The sequence below is a fragment of the Argopecten irradians genome, chromosome 8 (genome assembly GCF_041381155.1).
Source record: "Argopecten irradians isolate NY chromosome 8, Ai_NY, whole genome shotgun sequence".
Lineage (NCBI taxonomy): Eukaryota > Metazoa > Mollusca > Bivalvia > Pectinida > Pectinidae > Argopecten > Argopecten irradians.
This window is the reverse complement of record NC_091141.1, coordinates 10,008,732-10,029,542: the sequence shown is the minus strand read 5'-3', so window position 1 is coordinate 10,029,542 and position 20,811 is coordinate 10,008,732. Positions and strand designations below refer to the sequence as shown.

The 20,811-nt window shown below is 34.4% G+C and overlaps 1 protein-coding gene across 1 annotated transcript in view; it reads right to left on the bottom strand.

The window, feature by feature from the left end:
• The window catches only part of LOC138329303 (DNA-binding protein RFX6-like), a 46,789-nt gene that overhangs the window by 9,726 nt on the left and 16,252 nt on the right, over positions 1-20,811 (bottom strand). Inside the window, exons 3-8 of the mRNA XM_069276205.1 lie at positions 13,818-13,941; positions 13,375-13,436; positions 12,899-12,976; positions 8,849-8,876; positions 6,059-6,166; positions 4,090-4,167 (exon numbers count right to left, since the gene is read on the bottom strand). Coding sequence (XP_069132306.1) covers positions 4,090-4,167; positions 6,059-6,166; positions 8,849-8,876; positions 12,899-12,976; positions 13,375-13,436; positions 13,818-13,941 — 478 coding nt within the window. The remainder of the gene's footprint in view (positions 1-4,089; positions 4,168-6,058; positions 6,167-8,848; positions 8,877-12,898; positions 12,977-13,374; positions 13,437-13,817; positions 13,942-20,811) is intronic.

Here is a 20,811-nt window from a genome sequence, read left to right as displayed (position 1 = left end):
AAGCTACGATGTGCATTGGTCTAAAACGTCACACAAGCATAACGATGAACAAGCAATACGAAAGAATGATAAGTGAAATAAAACATGACTGTTATGGTAACTTATACTTTTTATTATTTTTTTATCTACAAGTCTTACATATATGTAGTCACAAATATCCAGAATAACATGAATTAGTAAGCTTTAAAACAAAGTTCCCAGTACTTGATTGAGTACGCCAACGATAAAGGTTTTAAAAGAATAAGAACAAAACGTCAATATATCACCTTCAAATTTTCATTCAATATTTTGAAGTTACTTTTTTCAAATCTATACCCGATACGTCTAAAATCTTTCAAGGCTGTAAGATCATGTTATCTTTATTTCTGTGTTAGTTTGGTAAGCATGGGACTGGTATGTATGTAGAAAAATGCTCAGACCTCCTATGTTCATCATGCCTCTTGCCATATTGCACTTGTAAACCGCTTAATAACACGCGGCATATTATGCACCTTGGCTTGTTGTCCTAACTTCTGTTCGAATACAACAGATATCTACTGCCCACATGTCATACTAACGGCTGGGTCCAACACCCCAAAATCTGCGACGGTGTGATTTGTTAATTTTATTAGAAAGAGAGACGTCAAAGAGCAAATATCGCAACATGAAAAAGGAGATTTCCGGACGTGACAAGAACAGGGCATTGTGTGCACTCGGAGTGTTCCGATAGTGTGAAACATGGCGTTCACGTCAATGCGTGAAGGCGAGACTCCAACACGGAGTGACTCATCCTTACGGAAGATTAACTGTGCCTCCAGTTTATCCAGACCCCATAGCGTGATGCAAATCTACTGAGGTCTGTTTGATTAGGATTACGGACTTGACAGATTCTTATTCACTATGATAGCTCATAAATTCATTTTTTTTCTTTTCCATATATGGAGTTGATTCTCTTCCCCCTTTTTATTATTGAATATTTCCACTCATGTTGTAAAACCAGACGGTCGCCATATGGTCTCCGAATAGTAAACATGAAAGCATTCACAACTGGCAACAATAATCGAAAACATTCAGATTAAATTAACATGCAATGATTTATACTAAAGTACATCTCAATCTTAAGCATTCACAAACTGTAGTTATGTAATGGGATATTCAATTTATATGGACTATAAGGTTATGTTGATATCAGATAGCAGATTTAACAATATACTAAAATCACATAATGTACGATTCATTACAAGATATGTTTCCTTCTAATATTTATTTAGATATATAAAAGTATACATAGGTACTTAATAATTGGTTACTTATACTAAATATAACGTTACAGATTTGAAATAATTAGGAAACAAAATGATTGGTGAAAGAATATTTAATGTCCTATACAAAAATATATAAATGTCAAGTTAACTGTCTTAGCTTATCCAAAAGTATCAAAACAATAATTTTAATACGGTATCTAAATTAATTAGTTTAGAAACCTCGTTTTACAGATTCAATGTCATAGTATAATTAAACTAAATGATTGAGGGAGTAAATGCTACCTTCTGCCAACTTTAGAATTTGATTACCATGATATAATTTAATATTCATGACCAGTTAAGGACCAACTCTGGTGTACGCGTTGTGTTGCGTGTATGACGTATGTGCGTATTTTGGAAGATTGTGGTATTATTGTGTTGTGTCTCTTTGCAATAGTGAAATTTTTGGTAATCATTGACAAGTTTATGGAACTTTGCTAATGTTTGGTTGAATATTGCATAACACCTAATAATCCTACTAGCAGAGTAAACTGCTACGCAATAAGCGCTCTAGATGATAATTAGTTGATTTATATCCAAAGGTACATTCATATTGTAAAGTCATTCAATAAAAAAAATGACCGAGTTTTTATATGCAGTTTTTCCCACAGTAAACACTTTAATTGAAGACAACTCCATCGACCTCCATTCGACCAGGGATTTATATAAAGTGCCTTGAGAATATACAAATTGGGAAAACTCAAGATAAGCATGTCCGGCGCTTGTTTAAAGTGATCTTTGTCACGATAGATATGAATAAATTCGTTCAGTAGATTATTGTTAAAGATACAAATCACTTCATTAAGGAGAAAACGTCAACATTTTTACAAGTATTTCCTGGGATCATGTATTGGTGCAATCGAGTTAGCCCGTACTATCGAGATGATTTCTGCTGTCTCGCTTCAGAAATAGTCTCCCACATGTTAAAGGTATTTCTATATCCTGATTGTATTTTCACCTTAATTCACTAACTAGATTTAAAAGATTTAAAGCAATAAATAAATCATGTAATTCGAAGTTGAAATGATAATGAATAATACAAAGTATGTTTTTTTATTTAAACGTATCTCATAAATACGTTTATGAATTAATAAGTTTTGATCTAATTTTCTAGCAAAACCATTGCTCCTAAATCTTGAGATGTTTGTTCAGAAATCGAGAATATTGTAGATTGATACAAGTACATCTTTATATGTTTTAATTAGATGAACGTATATACAATTAAAGTATTTCATTATCAATTATTGTGAAATGAATTAACTTTTCATGTCTTTATTTACTTTGGTACAAATATTTTTTTCATTAATATTATTTAGAAGTAAAGATATGAACATAATGATATTTGAAGAATTAAAGCGTTGTATGCTAAGGTAGAACTTGTACTGGATGGAATTTTTATAAAACGTTTTATGTTTTCAATATATTTCATTTTTATAATGAGATGCAATTTGGCTATGCAACCAGGCTTATGTGCTGACAGTAATGAAATAATAAAATTTAGGCTCTTCAAACCAGTGCTTGTTTGTCTTATTTCAATCCCCCACGAAAAATAAATAAATTATGTCTTTCGCATAATATTGTTTCAAGTAACTCGATCTATACGTAATGAAAAGTTATATAGTTGTGGCAACATTAATGCCTACAATATATTCTCGATATGTCTGATTTAAGAACCACTACACTGAAAAGATTGACTTTTACATGTAATACGTGTATATTACGAATTAATAATGTAACACGTGCATGTTAAGAAACATCTTCCGTGGTCTATTTATTGTACTAAAAGACCCTTTACTCAGCATTACTCGTGAAAAAGAGTTATCTTTATCGGTATACAAGAAAGCAAGCGTGTTTATACTGTTTTCAGGGCACTAATCCCTAGTAAAAGGTGGTTGATACCCTGGCACTGTATGTCTATGTATGACACTATCCTTGGAGATAACCTTTTAGGGGACATCAAACGACGGAGGGCCGCAGGGGTTAATGCAAGTGTAAAGGGATGCAGCCCTTCGTAGGGGTAGCAGTCAAAGTGATAAACAAAGGTCTAAACACAGCCATGTTAATCTACCATTAATATCACACTTTAAAGTGGTTCGATACAAACTACAGCTTGTTGACTTCTCTCTGATCTTCTCTCTTTCTCGTTCCTTTTTAACAATATGTTTATTGTTGACATATACATTCACTAAAACTGCGGACTAGTTAATTACGTCTATATTAACTACTGCTGATACAAGTATATTTAATTTCGTTTATTAAGTTAAATACGGTTATTGTGAACCAATAGGGACCAACAAAATAAGTTTGTAATAAGCATAGTTTGTAGCGTTGCTTTGAAATTGTGACCGTTGGAATATTTCGAGTATGTTTGAATGAATCTTCTGGGGGATTACACTAAATAACAAACTTTGTTCTCTATACTCATTCACACTTTCTTTGAAATGAACACATACAGTCCCTTTTGCACATAAATCACAAATTCACATTCCTATACCTGGGGAACGACTTTACAACGATCGTAGATTTTGTATATATGATGTTCAGCTAATAAGATTTTCCCGCATTGCTTTAGTATTGTTAACTTTATTACTTTTTGTTGATAACAATTATTTTAAATAAAAATCATTTCCCTGACACACCTTAAAATCAAGCTTCTTACCTTTACACCACAGCAAAAATAAATACAAAAAGATCGATGGATATTTGAAAATCAAATATTCTTTTCAATACATTATAAATTATATATTTAATTTCTTAAGCTGACAATACATTACACAGGAGGGTCATGAAATGTTTGTAAGTTTACCTCTTCAAAGTTGGCATTGATGGCCGTGTCAAGAATGCATTGACAATGAGTCTTGTACATCATCACGAAGGTCTCTACCTGAAACGACAAGGGAGGTAATTAGTCAGGTTCCAGCCCTCAGCCCGTGTCCGGAACTGATAAACTGCTTCCTAATATCGACTGTGATAAGCCTAATGTGTACCCTGGGAAGATAGAGGAAACATTAGGGAGATAGGAATTAAATTTACGTGGTTTTAACTCTCTCCCCTATTCTTTTATTTAATGTCAATGGATATAAAACCTGGACCTAGTTCCCGGGTGGAGGTAGAGGTTGAATGGATTTATCTTGATTTTAATTTCTGGGTTATTTATGCTATCAGCTAGGACGAAATCTTATAAATATATCACACACATATTGATACAATAACAAAGGAAGATTAGAACAAAGGAAAGACATTATTGGACGTTTAGTAGAACATGTACACCATATATATTTATGCTAGGGTTTGTAACTTATAAAAAATAATCACGTGTTTATGTGACTGTTATAAGAAAGATAAAAACTGACAATAAAATGTAGTGAAAAGTCAATACCAGAGAATCAAATATCACTGAGACTGCTTAAAGTATGAGTCATTTTGTATCTAAAATGCAGACTAACTCATGTTCCAAAACCATAAAATACAGGTGATCTAGCCGGAAGGGTAAAAGGGGAGGGTTAAATGATGGTTCGGAGGCCAAGACGTAAGCCTCACAATACAGACTGCAGTAAATAAATCACCGCTGGATTTATCTCGTAGTAAACCGTGAAAGAAATAAATCCATCAAAAGTCAGGTGCATCTGGCAATTACGTATCCCCATAGGTCTGTATTGTGTATACAACTTTGGAATATTTGCACCTTGGAACACAGAACGAACATTGTCAACAGGACAGTATGGTATTCTTGCATATTTCAAAGCTTACGTTATCTGGACTAACGTTCAATAAGCAGTCAATAGACATGAGGTAGTTCGGCCAGTATATTTAGTGGAACTGACGTACGGTGAAGCAAGAGAAATTACCTTCATGATAAATTCTCAAATGATACATTTTTCCTTTTACAAGTTGTAAGGCTGGACCCACAGAGTAAACATTCCAATGTTTGAACAGGGCTAAATATTGTTAGTAGCATTTCACCAGAAGAATAGGAGTGGATTTGTAGGCAATTAATAACACAGCCGTGAGCGCTGGGTTTATCAGTGGTTCAATAAACAGTTAAGGAAATTCAATAAAACATATCAGCTCCAAGAGGCTACTCGCCACACGGCCGTATATAAATTTACCTTGGGTTTGAAATGAACTCTCAAGGCATGTACTAGTTTAATAAAGATCGTAATTATTATGGAATTAATATTCCCGATTCTGTTATCAAGGCAGTCATTTGCCAAACCCTTCACAATTTATTTTGCAGTCGAAGTATTTTTGTGACACACACGTGCGCATAAATGTAATTAGCCAAATATCGTAAATCAGAAACCACTCTTCGTCAATACATCAACATATTGCTATTTCTTAACTGAACCGTTAAGGCGGCTTGGAAATGTAAACATATATAAGATAAAGTTGTTAAATATAAATTATGATTAGTGTTCTCATCCATATCATAAACATTAAACACTTTTAATAAATTAGTTAAGTTAGTAGCATTGTCCGCCCTGTACGATCGTATATTATTATGGATAACTAACAACAGGAAGCTAAGATGATAACGCTATCATATATTAGTCAATATCGTAATTTAAAAACGTAATTGAAAATAGTATTTTAATTAAATATATAGACATAGATTGACTCTTAATTACAGATATTGTAAAAATATGGTTTAAATACAAACAAGTGGAGATGTCGTATAAGGCTTTGTCTGTTGTCCGATCTAAATTGAATCTTTTGTTTTAGCAAAAATAAATAGCAATGAAATCATTCGACAACAAGACTGATTAAATCATTACCTTTTCTCGGGGAACTGAGAGCGGAAGAATGAGATATTGCGCGTTTGGAAACTCTGGTAGCAGTGTCCCCGTCTTTGAGCTTAAGGTATACTTTCTCGTGAATCCTCCCTGGAATTAAATAAGATGAACAATCTAACTTTGATATCCAAAACAAAATTTCATTAAAAAGAATAGCAAAGAAACATAACAGTATTTGAAACCTTTAAGTTTTTATCTACTTTAAAACCACATATTTATGCAGAACTAATTTTCCTTGCCGTTGTCTTTAAACCGCTTTTAAGACAATGTGTGCCTATACATTATCTGCTCGTTATTATTGCAACGAAAAGGTTGTTGGTGGAGAAATAAATTCTCAAAACATTGGAAAAGAAAACAAATATGAACGTAGTTTTTTTTTTAATTAAATCAGCGATGATACTGTATCATTAACCGTGAAAGACATCCATATGATACGATGTACTAGGCCTGACCTTTGCCCAATACATTTACTATACATGTACAAGTATACGGCAATAAAATTAAATTAATCTCTTTTGTAAAAGCCCGCATTTTAACAGTATCTCTATCTTTACGCATTGGCTAACACAATCCAGATAAAGTGTGATTTCACTAGTTTTCTTTGGCTTTACATATGGAGGATTGAAATTTAACTTTTGCAACAGACCTCTATGATTTTTTATTATGCAAAAACAAATCATATTTACAGTGATTTATCATTATTACATACTAACAATCGAGTTGCCTACAGAAAGTGAATAACATTTTAGCGTTGTGCCTATAGTTGTGATGTGGCACCTCGTACATCGCTAGTTGTGTGGGTATAAGAACCTGTTTACCTATCAAGTGTTGTGATTTGTCTGTAGTTGGTATGATATGATAACCTCTTCAACTCGTAAATGATGCGATACAAGATGGTAGAAGCTTGATACGGTACAATTAGGTATATTTGCCATTCGCGGATAAAGACAGGCGTGCCTCGGTCGGTGGCGACAGCGGACGGATTTGAGTAATAGTAAAATTGATAGTTGGTTTAATGTTTGAATGTTGTGATAAATTGTAAAATAAACAAAGTAGATGTAAAGTCAGTAAAATGGATAAGACGTAAATAGAAATCATAACAAATAGGAGATAGTTCCGTCTTTAATCTTCCTTCAGAATAAACACGCGAATCAACCATCACCCTTTCCTTATCAACAAAGGATGATATTCCTGCTTGAATTTAAATTTGATTGTCATGACTTTACAAAACTTATCCTAAATGTGTCGCATTCCTTCTTTAATATATGTATTCAATCATCAATTACAGTATTCAAAGATGCTCTACCGCCGACAGAGCATAAATGATATTCATCATTTGAACAATAACGGTTGTTTAATCGTATATATATATATATGTCTAATTATCACAACAAATAATAAAAAATAATTTATTTCGCCTTTGGTGCATGCGCAGTCAGTACTTCATTCCATATAGGATATAGTGACACGGATTTTTTTCGGGATGCAATTAATTATATTTCATGTTTTTAACTTGAAGTAAAATTAGAAGCTCAAACTTTTCAATGGTGGTAATGGTGTAAAGTAAGTAACTTTTGTAACCGAAGAAAAAAACTAAACCGTCTGCTCCTGTTTTTGATAGTGAAACATTACCATTTGTCACCGGTGGAGCATCTTTAAAATATTAACAAATGCAAGTACTTCTTGAAATTAAACAGTAGCATCCTTCTTTTGGAAGAGAATTTGATAGACCAGACAGTGGTAATAATTCAGAAAATTAGCTTAGAATACTACCTTCTAAATTAAGAACAGCTTTAAACACTTTTATACATATCTGATATGGTATTATTGAAAATAAATCATTTTCATCACACCGTAATGCAAAATGTAACAATAGAGGAAAATGACACAGATATACATATTGAACTAAACATTACATATTAAATAAAGTATACAATTGTATCACTGTTTTAATGTGACTGAAAGGGTTCTAGACGTTTGTTATTGTTCTGTAATGTTTCACAATTTTTTTTTTCAAAGCCGGTGTAAGGTAGATTGTATCAATCACAATATTTTGAAAGAAATCCGAGAAAATTATATTGTATCAATCAAAATACAGGGATGCTTAAATTTTGGTTTTGAGATAAGTACTAATTACGATCTGAAGTAGCCGTCGCCTGTTACATACGATAAGATGACATTAGGAAGCATGCTTTGATTGGATGCCATGGAGATGCAGTCCCAGTCTCAGTATGTCATCAGTGCATTAGAGGTACATTCCGACACCAAGATCATCTACACAAATATATGCTTAGGAGGCTTGGGTGTATGTATAAATGTCAGAAGAGGAGAGGGATTTTACACGATTTAGTTTGGTGACAGATTTCAGCCGGCGTTTGCTGCTAAATGATCCAATGTCTACAGAAAATAGGGAGCTAAAAGGAGAGGTGACTTTGATGCGGTTTTACTCTAAAGTGGGCTTTTGAAGATTACAGATAACACATAGAGAGTCTGATTGGTGTGACGGTGACATTCCGTGACGGCCAACCCCGAGCCCCAAACAACAGCTCCCAAAGACATGGACGTTAAGTCAGCACATGATTAATGTATTAAGTCTATAGGTTAACCTCAGCTAGGAACTGCGAAAATCACGTTTTAAGATTTTTTCGGTATCAAATGAATTAATATACAAGTGTACAGAGGCATACACTTCATGTCTATACATTAAATAGAGATAAATAACAAACAAAGCATACTATTGAATAGGAAAAATATAAGCATAATGTTCCTTACCTCATTTTTAAGCTTGCATCCAGAAAATCTGTTAACAAAGAGAGCAACATTATATTCAATTTCATTTTATTGTGTATATCATTCAGACGAATAGTAATGATATGAAATATATAATTAGCGTTAACAATACAAAACATTATTTTTCGAAGTAAATTATCCTGTCAAAGTAAAGTTGAGTGAAATTGCGACCCGCACTTTGGTCCTTTTCTCACTCGATTCATTCAGTAATTTTACTTTGACAGGATGATTTACCTAGAAAAAGTAATGTGTTATACCAAAAAGTACAATTCTAAAGCAACATGTGTCATTACTGATATATAAGTATCAAATATGAAATGAAAGTAATAAAGAAGTGAGAGAAAAAAAATAATAACAAAACAACGCCTCAAAGAAGAATGTTCCTTTTGATTTTCTCGCTAAGCTTAGTCAACATAATGCGAATACATTTCCAGCAATTTCCAAATAATTTATGGACAAAAGGTTGTTTATTTTGCTATTGGATTGGACATCAGGCATAGCCCTAGTCCTCCTCTTACAGGAGCTTGAGTGTGTATCGTTTTAAATGACAATTAATTCTATGCTTCCTTTTCCAATAACATATCCTATTCCTCTGAAGCCCCTTATACGTATGTAATAAAGCAGTTTTTGTGTTTTTTTGTTTTAATTTGTCATGACACTTTGTTCTGATTTTTTCCATAGAAATTTCTTTTTGTAATTTCTGGTTGTAACAAAAAGATAATGTGATCAAACTGCTACAATTTATTTAAATGTCTTTTTTGAGGATATATTCCGACATTTATAACCCATAAATAGACGGATATAGATATAAAGCAAAAGCAATGAATCCATTTTTAAGAATTGTTATCAAACAAGAAGAAGATAAGTATTATTTGTCTGTGCTCTAAAAGGATGGGACTTTTATATGTAGGAATTAAGTGTAACAATAGACAGTTGTCCCCTAAACCTTGTATTTTGGTAAATGAAATACGTGGGGATTTAGTGAGACATTAACGCGGTGCCCTTTATAAGAAAAGAGAGTCCGGACTAGGGCATCCACACGTGTACAGAGATAAGAAGATACAATAGAAAATAATAGAGCATTCATCTGACTTATCACAGTGAATGCATTATTGTGGGATCAAAGGGGATGGGTATAAAATGTAACATTCATGTTTTAGAGTTATTCTTATGCATATAAAATATGTAATTTTCAAAGACGTTTGGTGTGATTGTTCTAGGTTTCATCATTTTTATTAATTTTACGAGGACATTGTAGATTATTCCAATTCAAGAGAATAATTGTGAATTGTCGCACCACAACCCATAAGTATGTACGATCATCCTATGTTTCTTTACCCATGGTTATCTATTTTATGATGCATCATTCTGTTGGGTTTTTTTTCCGTTTCGTCGTTTGGCAAGTCACTACAAATAATTACGTACTACCATTCAAAGAAACTTTAAATATATGATGCATTGTTCTTTTTTTACCGTTTAATCGTCTGGCACTGAGGCATTCTATTCAAATGAAAATAAAAAAAATTAAAGTGCGTTAATGGAACCATTTTTTTCAGATCGTAATCGAACACTGCAATACTATATATTTTTATATTAATTATTGAGCAATGACAATGTCGCAAAGATGTGTCCCGTAATAAAACAATACGGAGTAATCAGAAAACCAATACATGTAGATAAAACCCGAAATTTTAAAGATGCTCCACTCCTGCCAAATGATATTTTTTTCGCTATCAAAAACAGGAGCAGACGTTTTAGCATTTTTCTTCAGTTACAAAAGTTTCTTCCTTTACACCATTACTGCCATTGAAAAGTTTGAGCTTCTAATTTTATTTCAAGACAAAAATATTGATTATATTGATAAATAATAAATTATGCCATATCATTTGTTATGTTAGTTAGACATATATATACACCATTAAACACCAATCATTGTTAAATTCATGAATTTTGTTTATGCTCTGTCGGCGGTGGAGCATCTTTAATTATTTAATCCTTATTGTTTGTAGATCAAATTGTGAAAATTTGACTTGCTAAACAAGCGTTTACACAGTATAATGTTTTCACTAATACATCATCAAGATTTATACTTTGTACAAAGACATTTGTAATGTTAACGTAGAGGTGGCAAGCTAGCTTTTTAATTCTTTCGTTTGCATGTTAATACTTGACAGAATTGAACGTGGACGTCATGCAAAATATGCATGATACTCAGGCATATTTACAACCGAGGTTATGGGTTTCACACTGCATGTTATTACCAAATTTACGTTAAACACCTTCCAGAAGTGGCCATTACTAGTTCCCATGGGGGTAAATTAGCCTTTTTATAATGTTGAAATTTCAACACGGATATGCAACCGAATTTAAACAACTAAGAATTGGTAATAAACGACAAGGGAAGTATAGGTGATAAAGACTGCACATCTACTTAAAGATGTGTAAAAGTGCAACATAAGTAGCATAAATCTGTGAAAATAAACATTGCATTGTAATAATTCCTCTCCATTGTAAATCATTTCCATAAAGGTTAACATGAGTACTGACACGGTATGACGCTTACAGCCAAAGTTAAACAACATATTAGATTCTTAAGAAATAAAACGTGACTAATAGCGAATATTGGCATTTCAAATTAAGTAAAAATTACCACCACGGGGTGATGTCCTTTGAAACAGTACAGGCCCTTACTTTCAAACTAATACTGAATATATACAGTTACTTGTGTGTGATTTACGATTGCCATTTTTGAATTGCTCAAAGTGTTGAAAATAACGACTTCAAGAGACCATCAGCGCCTGTAGTGGTACAATGCACACTTCTTAAAGGGGAGATTTACATCACTGCACCATATAACTGTCTGCAATAGACTATTCGCACCTTGGTTTTGATGTTACATAACTGACGGGGTCGGCGGGTCCTCTGTAAATCTAAACAGGCATCAAGAATCACACAAATAGTGTTTGAAGTGCCAGGCTTATCCCTCAGACACTCTAACACAGGGCAGGATAGACTCGTCAACATTTGTATAGATCAACATGTATACATTTAGTCAGGTTTATAGAAAGGTAACTAAGCTGGATTACATATTGAATGAATACATTTCGTAGAATGTTGCATCTGTAGCTAATTTGTCATTGTGGTCATAGCATGGGGTGAAAGAATGAATAAAGAAAAAATATTTTACGTATTGATGAAAGTCTTTGCTCTTTTATTAACTGAAAGATTTTTTTTGTGATTTTTTAAAAATAACATGCTAACCTTTGTTATCTACATCAAAGAAACATTGTACAAATTATTAATATACCCTGTTGTCAAATTATATAATTGTAAGTACATTAATTATCCATCGAAAAAAACAAAGATCTCCATTCCATAGAATAATTCCTTAGTGTATAGTATTAATGAAGATTGATATATCAGTGAACTTTAATAAATTCTATACTTAAAAAAATGTTATGTGTTGATTAATTTAAATACTCATACCTCAAGGGTCTCACATTACACTTCTACATGAGAATTCTCAATTTAAGTCCTCATGGCAGGATTGAATGTTTTGTTAAGAGATGATATGACATGGAATTAAGGTCAGATCAGAGTTCCTTTCGATTTATGAGGGGTTGAACAATATGATTAATTCTGTTTGGTCCAAGTTTCATGAAATATTTATACTTTCTATAGATGTATTTGAAATTATTGTGCATTGATCCGTGTTTAAAATCAAAATGTCAAAAAGCAGGTCACAATGACCTAATTTTGTTAAATATCATTTATGTTTGATGACAAAATGCTAAAATTATACCGACGAATAATGTAGTATTCTTCATGCTATGTCACATTAAGCAATGATTTTGCTTATAATGAACGTAAATACAGTAATTGTCCATGATAATGCTTTATAAGCGTACAGATGCAGTTGCCGTTTTGAAAGTATTGTATTTCAAGGCAGTAATGATTCTAGACGCGAAAACTCAAATGTTTCGTCTTCCTCAACGTAGATGCCATAAAAGAGGGGCCAATTAAGCTACCTACCTGGTCAGACCTTTGCCTGTGTATACTGAGTGGTAGTACTGACTAGTCTCCTGAATCCCAATACCATAATAGTGATACCTAAAATTAAATGAAGAAATGTTGTTAATAACAGTGATATCTAAAAAACAAACGAGGAAAAATGGTTAATAACAAGATATTATCAACATTTTTAGTTTCATGTATATCATATATGATTGAATCGATAATATTATTACTGGACAGAATTTTCTATTACGAACAAAAAGTTTCAGAACATGTTAAATTAATTCTACATACCTTGCTTGATATTCTTTGTAAGAAAGAAAGTGTAGAGATTGTCATTAAATGGCATTGGATGTTGCAAGCTTCATCTGAATGTATTTCCTAAAGAAAGATTCGACCTTGTGATACTGAGAGTGACTGGCATACTCTTATGGCGTATTGAATATAAAACCTCAGAAATATTATGGCAGCCATGATTTAACCAAAATACTTACTTAGAATGTCCCCGTGTTCCCAATCGCCTAGTAGTTAGATGGGGGAACTTTTGACGAATGGTCTGAAAACATGAATTTATTCTTATCACACGTTGTTTTAAAGTTAGAATACACAAACAATTATCGTGAACGTTACTATGACGACAATAAATGTGGTTAAAGTAACCATGACAGAAATATCAAAGTAACAGTTACCACAGCGACAATTTCCATGATTAAGATAGAGACAGTAACCGTCACAAAACCTCACAAAGCTCATTACAACAGTACCCATAATTAGTGCTACCATGACATTAGTAAAAGCAGCAGTAGTTGTTACCACGGTAAATGAATACATTACTTCAGATTTTTACATTTATTTATTTACTATATATTCCTATGAAAATGACTCTTCAAACAAATAAATGATAAATAAATGAAGAATAATAAGAAAAAGAGTTCACCTTGCCAAAGGTAGCTGCACATGCTGGTTCTAATGATTCCCGCCGACAGAAGTCGAGATAATGCGCGTACAAAATACATCTTGGGAGGCACACACCTTCACATATACAATAGTTTTCTTCTAGCCTGCAACAAATAAGAAATACTAACAAGGTTAAATAGCGTTATACAAGAACTCAATTTTTACCTCCAACAATGTTCTAAAACGCATTTTAAGACGCTATAGTGTGCAAACTTTTTCTAGTACATAATAATTCAATAAGATCATGGGTAATGCACACTTGATTGGTTGCTAAGATTTTCACACCTTCGCAACAGTTAAGGATATAAAACGTAGCAGGCATGTTTAGGATTTTCAGCAAACACTTTACGATAAATACGATATTCAACAAGTATAGATTGTTATAAGGATAGACCACAAATGCATTACAAGTATTAGTGTAGTTGGTAATACAATGGTCATTTTGAATATAAATGATGATATTGAACCAGGCTTTATTACGCATGCTGTACTACCGAGCATGATTTCATTATTAGTTTTTTTGGTATTTTATTGTCAAAACAAAAGACAAATGGATCAGGCAAAAGTTACTGCCACTTATACAAGCTTCTCCTATCATACAATACGATAATGATATTGATAACATTAGATACAAAAAAATACGTTTTTTTAAAACTAAAACCTTTTACTAACTAGATTTACAAACGAATCATAGCCAAAAACTCAAATAAGGCAATACAATTGTGGACGAACAATTATGACTTCTATTTTTTTTATAAACAAATTATACTTTGATACCGGAAGTTTTGTCTAACAAACGCGGTGTAATTTAAAAACGTGCAACGCACTGCTGATTCACCCCCTCAATCGTCAGCCAGGATCCTTATGTAATCGACCCTTTTTGTCCCCGTTTCTACCTGTGCCCATGTCTATACACTCCAATGATAGTTTGGGGCCGTTTGTCTTTCTATAACGAAAACATGACAAGCAGTTTGATATATGTGTCCGACCTAAGGTCTCAACGTTGTTTATTACACTGGCACCTGATAGTTGCTGAAATACCCCCTTAACCTATACCCGACTTTCTTTAAAATTGGTAAAGATCTAGCAGTAAATTGCTGGATATATGGTAGATGTATAAACAAAGGGGCCACTACTGGACATGTCCTAACGTATGAGAGTACGGTTATCAAAACGCTTTGATTAATTCCACCGCAAGATGTCACGCTAGCCGCTGCCACCGTATTGTGAAAGTGTCGGGAGATCCTGATCGGGCTGGGAGGTAAACAGTCTCGGTGTATTGATATCTACTAAACAAAGAGTGCCAGGTAGACCCCCGATTTCTCTGTCGATAACACTATTGATATTAACAGATAAACTCGCCCGTCTCTTCTGATCTTATTTTGTCTTGGGAATTATTTTCGGAGGATTGAGAACTCCCCCACCGAACTTGGAACAATCGATTGAGAATTTTATTTTGCTCGGTCGTACAGGAGCTCTCTATATCATGTCTGTCGGTGTTCGCTGACGTTGGACCTTTTAAACTCTCTGATACGTTAAATCTAGTTAAGTCAAGAACAGACAGGACGGAATTATCAGAAAATGTTACAAGTATACGTGAAAACTCACAATCCATTTGCATAAATAATCCGTTTGGCCAACACGTATTGCAGGGCTCATAATCATGCTTCTGGTTTTCCAATAATTTCAAACAGCATCTCATATGTTTTTATGCATATCTATGTAAAGTAGGCTTTGGTGTTTTTTTACTGTTAAAGATGCTCCACCGCCGACAGAGCATAAATTACATTCATAATTTGAACAATAATTGGTGTTTAATTGTGTATATATATGTCTAGTTAACACAAAATATAATGTAAAATAATTTATTTTGCCTTTGTTGCATGCGCAATCAGTAAATCATTCCATATAGGATATAGTGCAACGGATTTTTTTCGGGATGCAAATAATTATTTTCGATATTTAAACTTGAAGTAAAATTAGAAGCTCAAACTTTTCAACGATGGAAATAGTGTAAAGTAAGTAACTGTTGTAACTGAAGAAAAATATCAAATCGTCTGCTGCTGTTTTTGATAGTGAAAAAATACCATTTGTCAGCGGTAGAGCATCTTTAACATTAATCCCTGCGCCTGAGATAATTGACATATAATTGACGTGTTTTAGTTTCATTTCATATTTGATTAACGTTATAAGCTAATGTTAAAGCTATGAAACTGACATGAGTAAAGCAATCCTAAATAGAGTTGCATCCATCTCGATGTTTCGTTGGTGACTGATTATATGATAAATTGTGAGGCTGCATACATAGTATGTACATTGTAAGTACTAATTAATGACTATATAACTACATGTCAAATAAATAATTAACACTTCTATAAATGAAATTGAATTAAATGATATGAAGACGAATACAAAAGACTCGGTATACATGCAATAAATACCACTGTTTTAGCCACTTCACACCAGTATAATTTTACAACACTGGATCAGATTACCCAGCATTCCATGTACTCCCGGAAACACTAGGTGTGAAGCACCCACTGGAGTGCTCCATTACAAATGGCGGCTGCTGATGCACAAGACAGAAAATTAATGGTACGAAGTTCGGGGTTAAACGCTCGCCAGTAAAACCGGCGTGTGTCACATGTAATAATGTACATTAAAGTGCCCTTTAGTTGAGATCAAGAAAAGACAGAGCACAGGAAACAGAGCTGGAGGAATTCGGCATTCAGTGATATTTATCAATGCTATCCTGTACTTAATTAAACGGCTTAGCGGTAAAGAGCAGAATGCTATGTGGCATTTGAAGTAAAACTAGTAAAAATACGCAATTATTTCCTTGCTTGTAGACCTGCAAAGGCCGAGCACAGGAAATATCGTAAGGAATTCGGTATTCACTAATGTTTATCAATGGTGTGGCTGAGTCTAATAGGCAGTTCACTACTCGTTAATTAGGTGAGTTGTGTTCTTTAGTCATCTTCCCGGTGATGTAGGACTATTTCAAAGACTAGAGGTTTCTACTGGAATGTTCTGTCTTGCATTCATCTCAAATGTGTCAGTGGCCTTTGCTATAGATTTCCCTATGTCGAAACATGATGTATTGATCGTTGATTTGGATTTTGGTTTTGTCAAAAAAATTATTATTAAAGCCTGAAATATCAATACAAAAAACGTACCTAAGTAAGATATGTACATTCCACTATTTAATGTCATAGGTCAAATATGCAGATGTTCTACGTAAACATCGGAAAGGGAGCTGAAAAGATGGTTAAATTGCCAAAACCTTTCTTCCGGCCATTGCTTTGATAGTTCATCGACTGATTCCGGTGTTCGTGACATGGACATGCCAGGAAGAAAATCCGAACTTTCTCTTTTTGACATTCCGGATAAAATAGATCTGAAGGAACACTCTATTAGTCACGGACCTCACACGTGACGTGTTGTCTTAATTCTCCAAATAAATCCTCTAAGTTGGATTGACATAAGCGGCAGCCCCACTATACTCAGTAGTTCAGTAACCACTTGGTGCTCTTGGAGAAACACTTACAAAAAATTGAAGACTTTTAATGCTAGTCCCCAGTCTTATACACAGACCTCGTCTTGTTTACTTTCTGTGGAGGAATCAAAGACGATGAATGACCCGGCGCCCATTATCAGACAATTTGTGAACTTTTGTGGCTTACTGCTGGGTTTGTGCATGGGGGACCATGCATCATTTGTCACGGACGAGATGACAGACGGACATACTAGGATCAGTCTAGTTTCTAAATCGATTTCGGTTAACTCCCGTGAGAAACCCAATGAAAATATAGCAGTTGTGCTATCAGCATTAGGACAATGTACTATAAAAACTAATAAAGTGATAAATATTTATATATATTGCAGAAGTGTGCATATTTTATCGCTTGAAATTGATACCTGTTTGTTTGTTTGTTTGATTAATTAACGTCCTATTAACAGCTATGGTCATGTAAGGACGGCCTCCCATGCGTGCGGTGTGTTGTGCGAGGTGCGTGTTTTGGGAGACTGCGGTATATTTATGTTGTGTCTTCTTGTATAGTGGAACTGTTGCCCTTTTTATAGTGCTATATCACTGAAGCATGCCGCCGAAGACACCAAGCAACACACTCCACCCGGTCACATTATACTGACAACGGGCGAACCAGTCGTCCCACTCCCTGTGTGCTGAGCGCTAAGCAGGAGCAGAAACTACCACTTTTATAGACTTTGGTGTGTCTCGGCCAGGGGACAGAACCCAGAGCCTTCCTCACAGGGGCGAACGCTCAACTCAAGGCCAAAAGTGAGGCGGTGCCAAGGGAGGCATTAGGAAAGATAAAGTCAGTTAGGAAGTAAAGAAAAGATAAGATCCTAAATTTAGTCGCCTTTTACGATCATGCAATAGGGGCAGCAGGTACAATTCTAACACCCTACCTGCAGGGCCGTGAAATTGATACCCTGAATCGGCAATGTAGGCATTCATGTCATATTATGGTTTTGCACACGGCTTATATAGCATCGTGTTCCTTGGGAGAATATCATAATCAACATGAGGATATACATGCATATTCATTCTGCTATGCTATACAAGTTTACGTTTGTGATATCTAATTTAACAATTTCTGCTTTAAGTTCTTGTACCCAAAGAGTGGGTGATTGGTGACAATGTATGAACACTATTTTGATGCTGAAGCCATCATAACCCTATAGTTTATTGCTATATGTTATGTCTACTCTACCTAATTATTGGCAACGGGTTTATTTCCGTCTGAAAACGAATGTTCAACAACCAGGACCCGATTCATCCATATCCTTAACTTTAAAGATTTCCTTAGAATTCTTCATAGAAAAGAATTACAGAATTTAAGAAAATCTCCTTAACCTAAGATTCGCCCTTCACTTCTGTATTGTTTTTTATGTAGAATTTAAGGGAAGGAATATTGATGAAACTGGTCTTTGACATAACTTAAGAAAAAATATTTGTTATATGGACAATAAAGCGAACACATTGCTATCTGAGGAACAGTGTATAACGCGGAGAGAGAAACCCATCATGGCGAGGAAGAACACTAGTGTTTAACTGTGCTTTTGTTATGTAAATACTAGTAGATAGTTACTGGTCCCTTGCAATACCAACCCCCAGTGTAAGCTTCCAGTCGAGAGGGACACCATAGATCTAAAGTGACAGGGGTGTTTGACTAGGGATCAGTGTTAGATGTTACAGAAGGGTCTCTAACAGCCCCTGATAAAGGGGTCTGTTGTTATCTCAGGGCCCCGCTAAACCCAGGATCAGGGTTTTAGTGCCATGCCCTCGACAGTCCGAGACTTGAGACTTAGTGGCATTAGCCAGTGTCTCTATATGTCTGGTCATCAGATGGCTGACCGGACATCTGAGGCTGACCACAACTGAGGCTGACCACAAGTACACTATCTACCACATTGGCGTTGTACAGAACTGGATTTCGATTAGAAAAAAATAAGGAAAAACTTTTATCTCTTTTATAAACGTAAATGCTCCTAACCGAAAACACTCAAACTCTAAAATATATTTGGTAGCAAAGTATTCAGGACAAAGAAGCTCATGGGATCCAACATGTTAAGGGTGAGAAGTGCGTATGTTAGTGCGAGAAGCCCAAGATGGCGCAAACAGTAACCTCGATCTGTTAAGCACAAAGCTTTTACTAATCATATCATTTCTCCAAAATTGAATAGTAGCATGTACTTATGCAAATATATCATGGTACAAAAGCTGGATAATGGCAAGTAACGGAAATAGTGTGGGAAGGAGAAGTTTACGGTAAACGGGTATACGGGATCAGGTGTTGAGGGGTGTTTGATAGAAGTTTAACAGCAATAATTACAGGATCAGATGGTGACGGGTGTGTGATAGAAATTTTACGGTAACAAACACGGGATAATGTTATCACCGGGTATGTGTTTAATAATTTACGGTACGCGAGCTGCAAAGTAACCGAAGTTGTGTTATTCTTCGGAATTTATCGGGACGCGTGTATTGTTAAAAGAATTACAGTAGATGGGTTGTGACCGGTGTGTATAATATAAACTTTACGACATTAAGTAACGGGTGCTGCATGAGTAGAAGTAAACAAGTCCGTTATCGTACGGGTCCGACTTTTACTCTCACATACCCCGGTAGTGATGTAGTGGTCGCCCTAGAGATTACTGGGGGCTCGCTTTTGTTGACAAAAGTAATGTATCCAGTGGATGTCTCAATTTAGCCCTTCACATACGAACCCACTACCTGGTATTTCGGCCATATCATCCGTAACAGCTTCCAATGACATTTTCATTCCAGTGTGCTATGTTTGCTGTATTTTGCCTCACAATTAATAGGGTTGTTTTTTTGTGTAAAGACTTTGTGCTCAACTTTCATCAACCCTTATATATTATTTGCTTCGAATTTGGCCGCTGTTCTACATTATAAACAATATCAGCTACTTATTATTTCCTCAGTTGCTAGTCTAGTAAATTGATAAAGTTACAAGAATACTTTTTTCTTGTGGGATAATTTTAACCCGTTCCTCTGCTTTTTTTCGGGAATAGAGAACTGTAAAAAAGCATTTGATGCTTACATTCAATAATTAAATCTTGATTGTAAAGACCTTACTCATTGGTTTAAAAAAAATCGTCTCATAATGTGAAACAATGACATCGGTTGTTGTTTGTAACGTCGCTATTGATTGGATGAAACAACGGCGTAATGATTTCATAGGGAGTAAAGTCCGCCAAGATATATGGAATTTCCCGGGATTAAATTGAAATAAAACCTGATTATCTTTACTAGATTTTTATATTGAGGAGATGTCACACAAAATTCTGTATAGTTTTCTTTTTAAAGAATTCAACATGGAATAATCTTCAATACTAACGACTCGCACTTATTTTCTTAAATTCATAGAAAGTTCCTTATAATGCGTTTCTTTCCCTCAACATACCGGTGTAATAAAATAAAATTG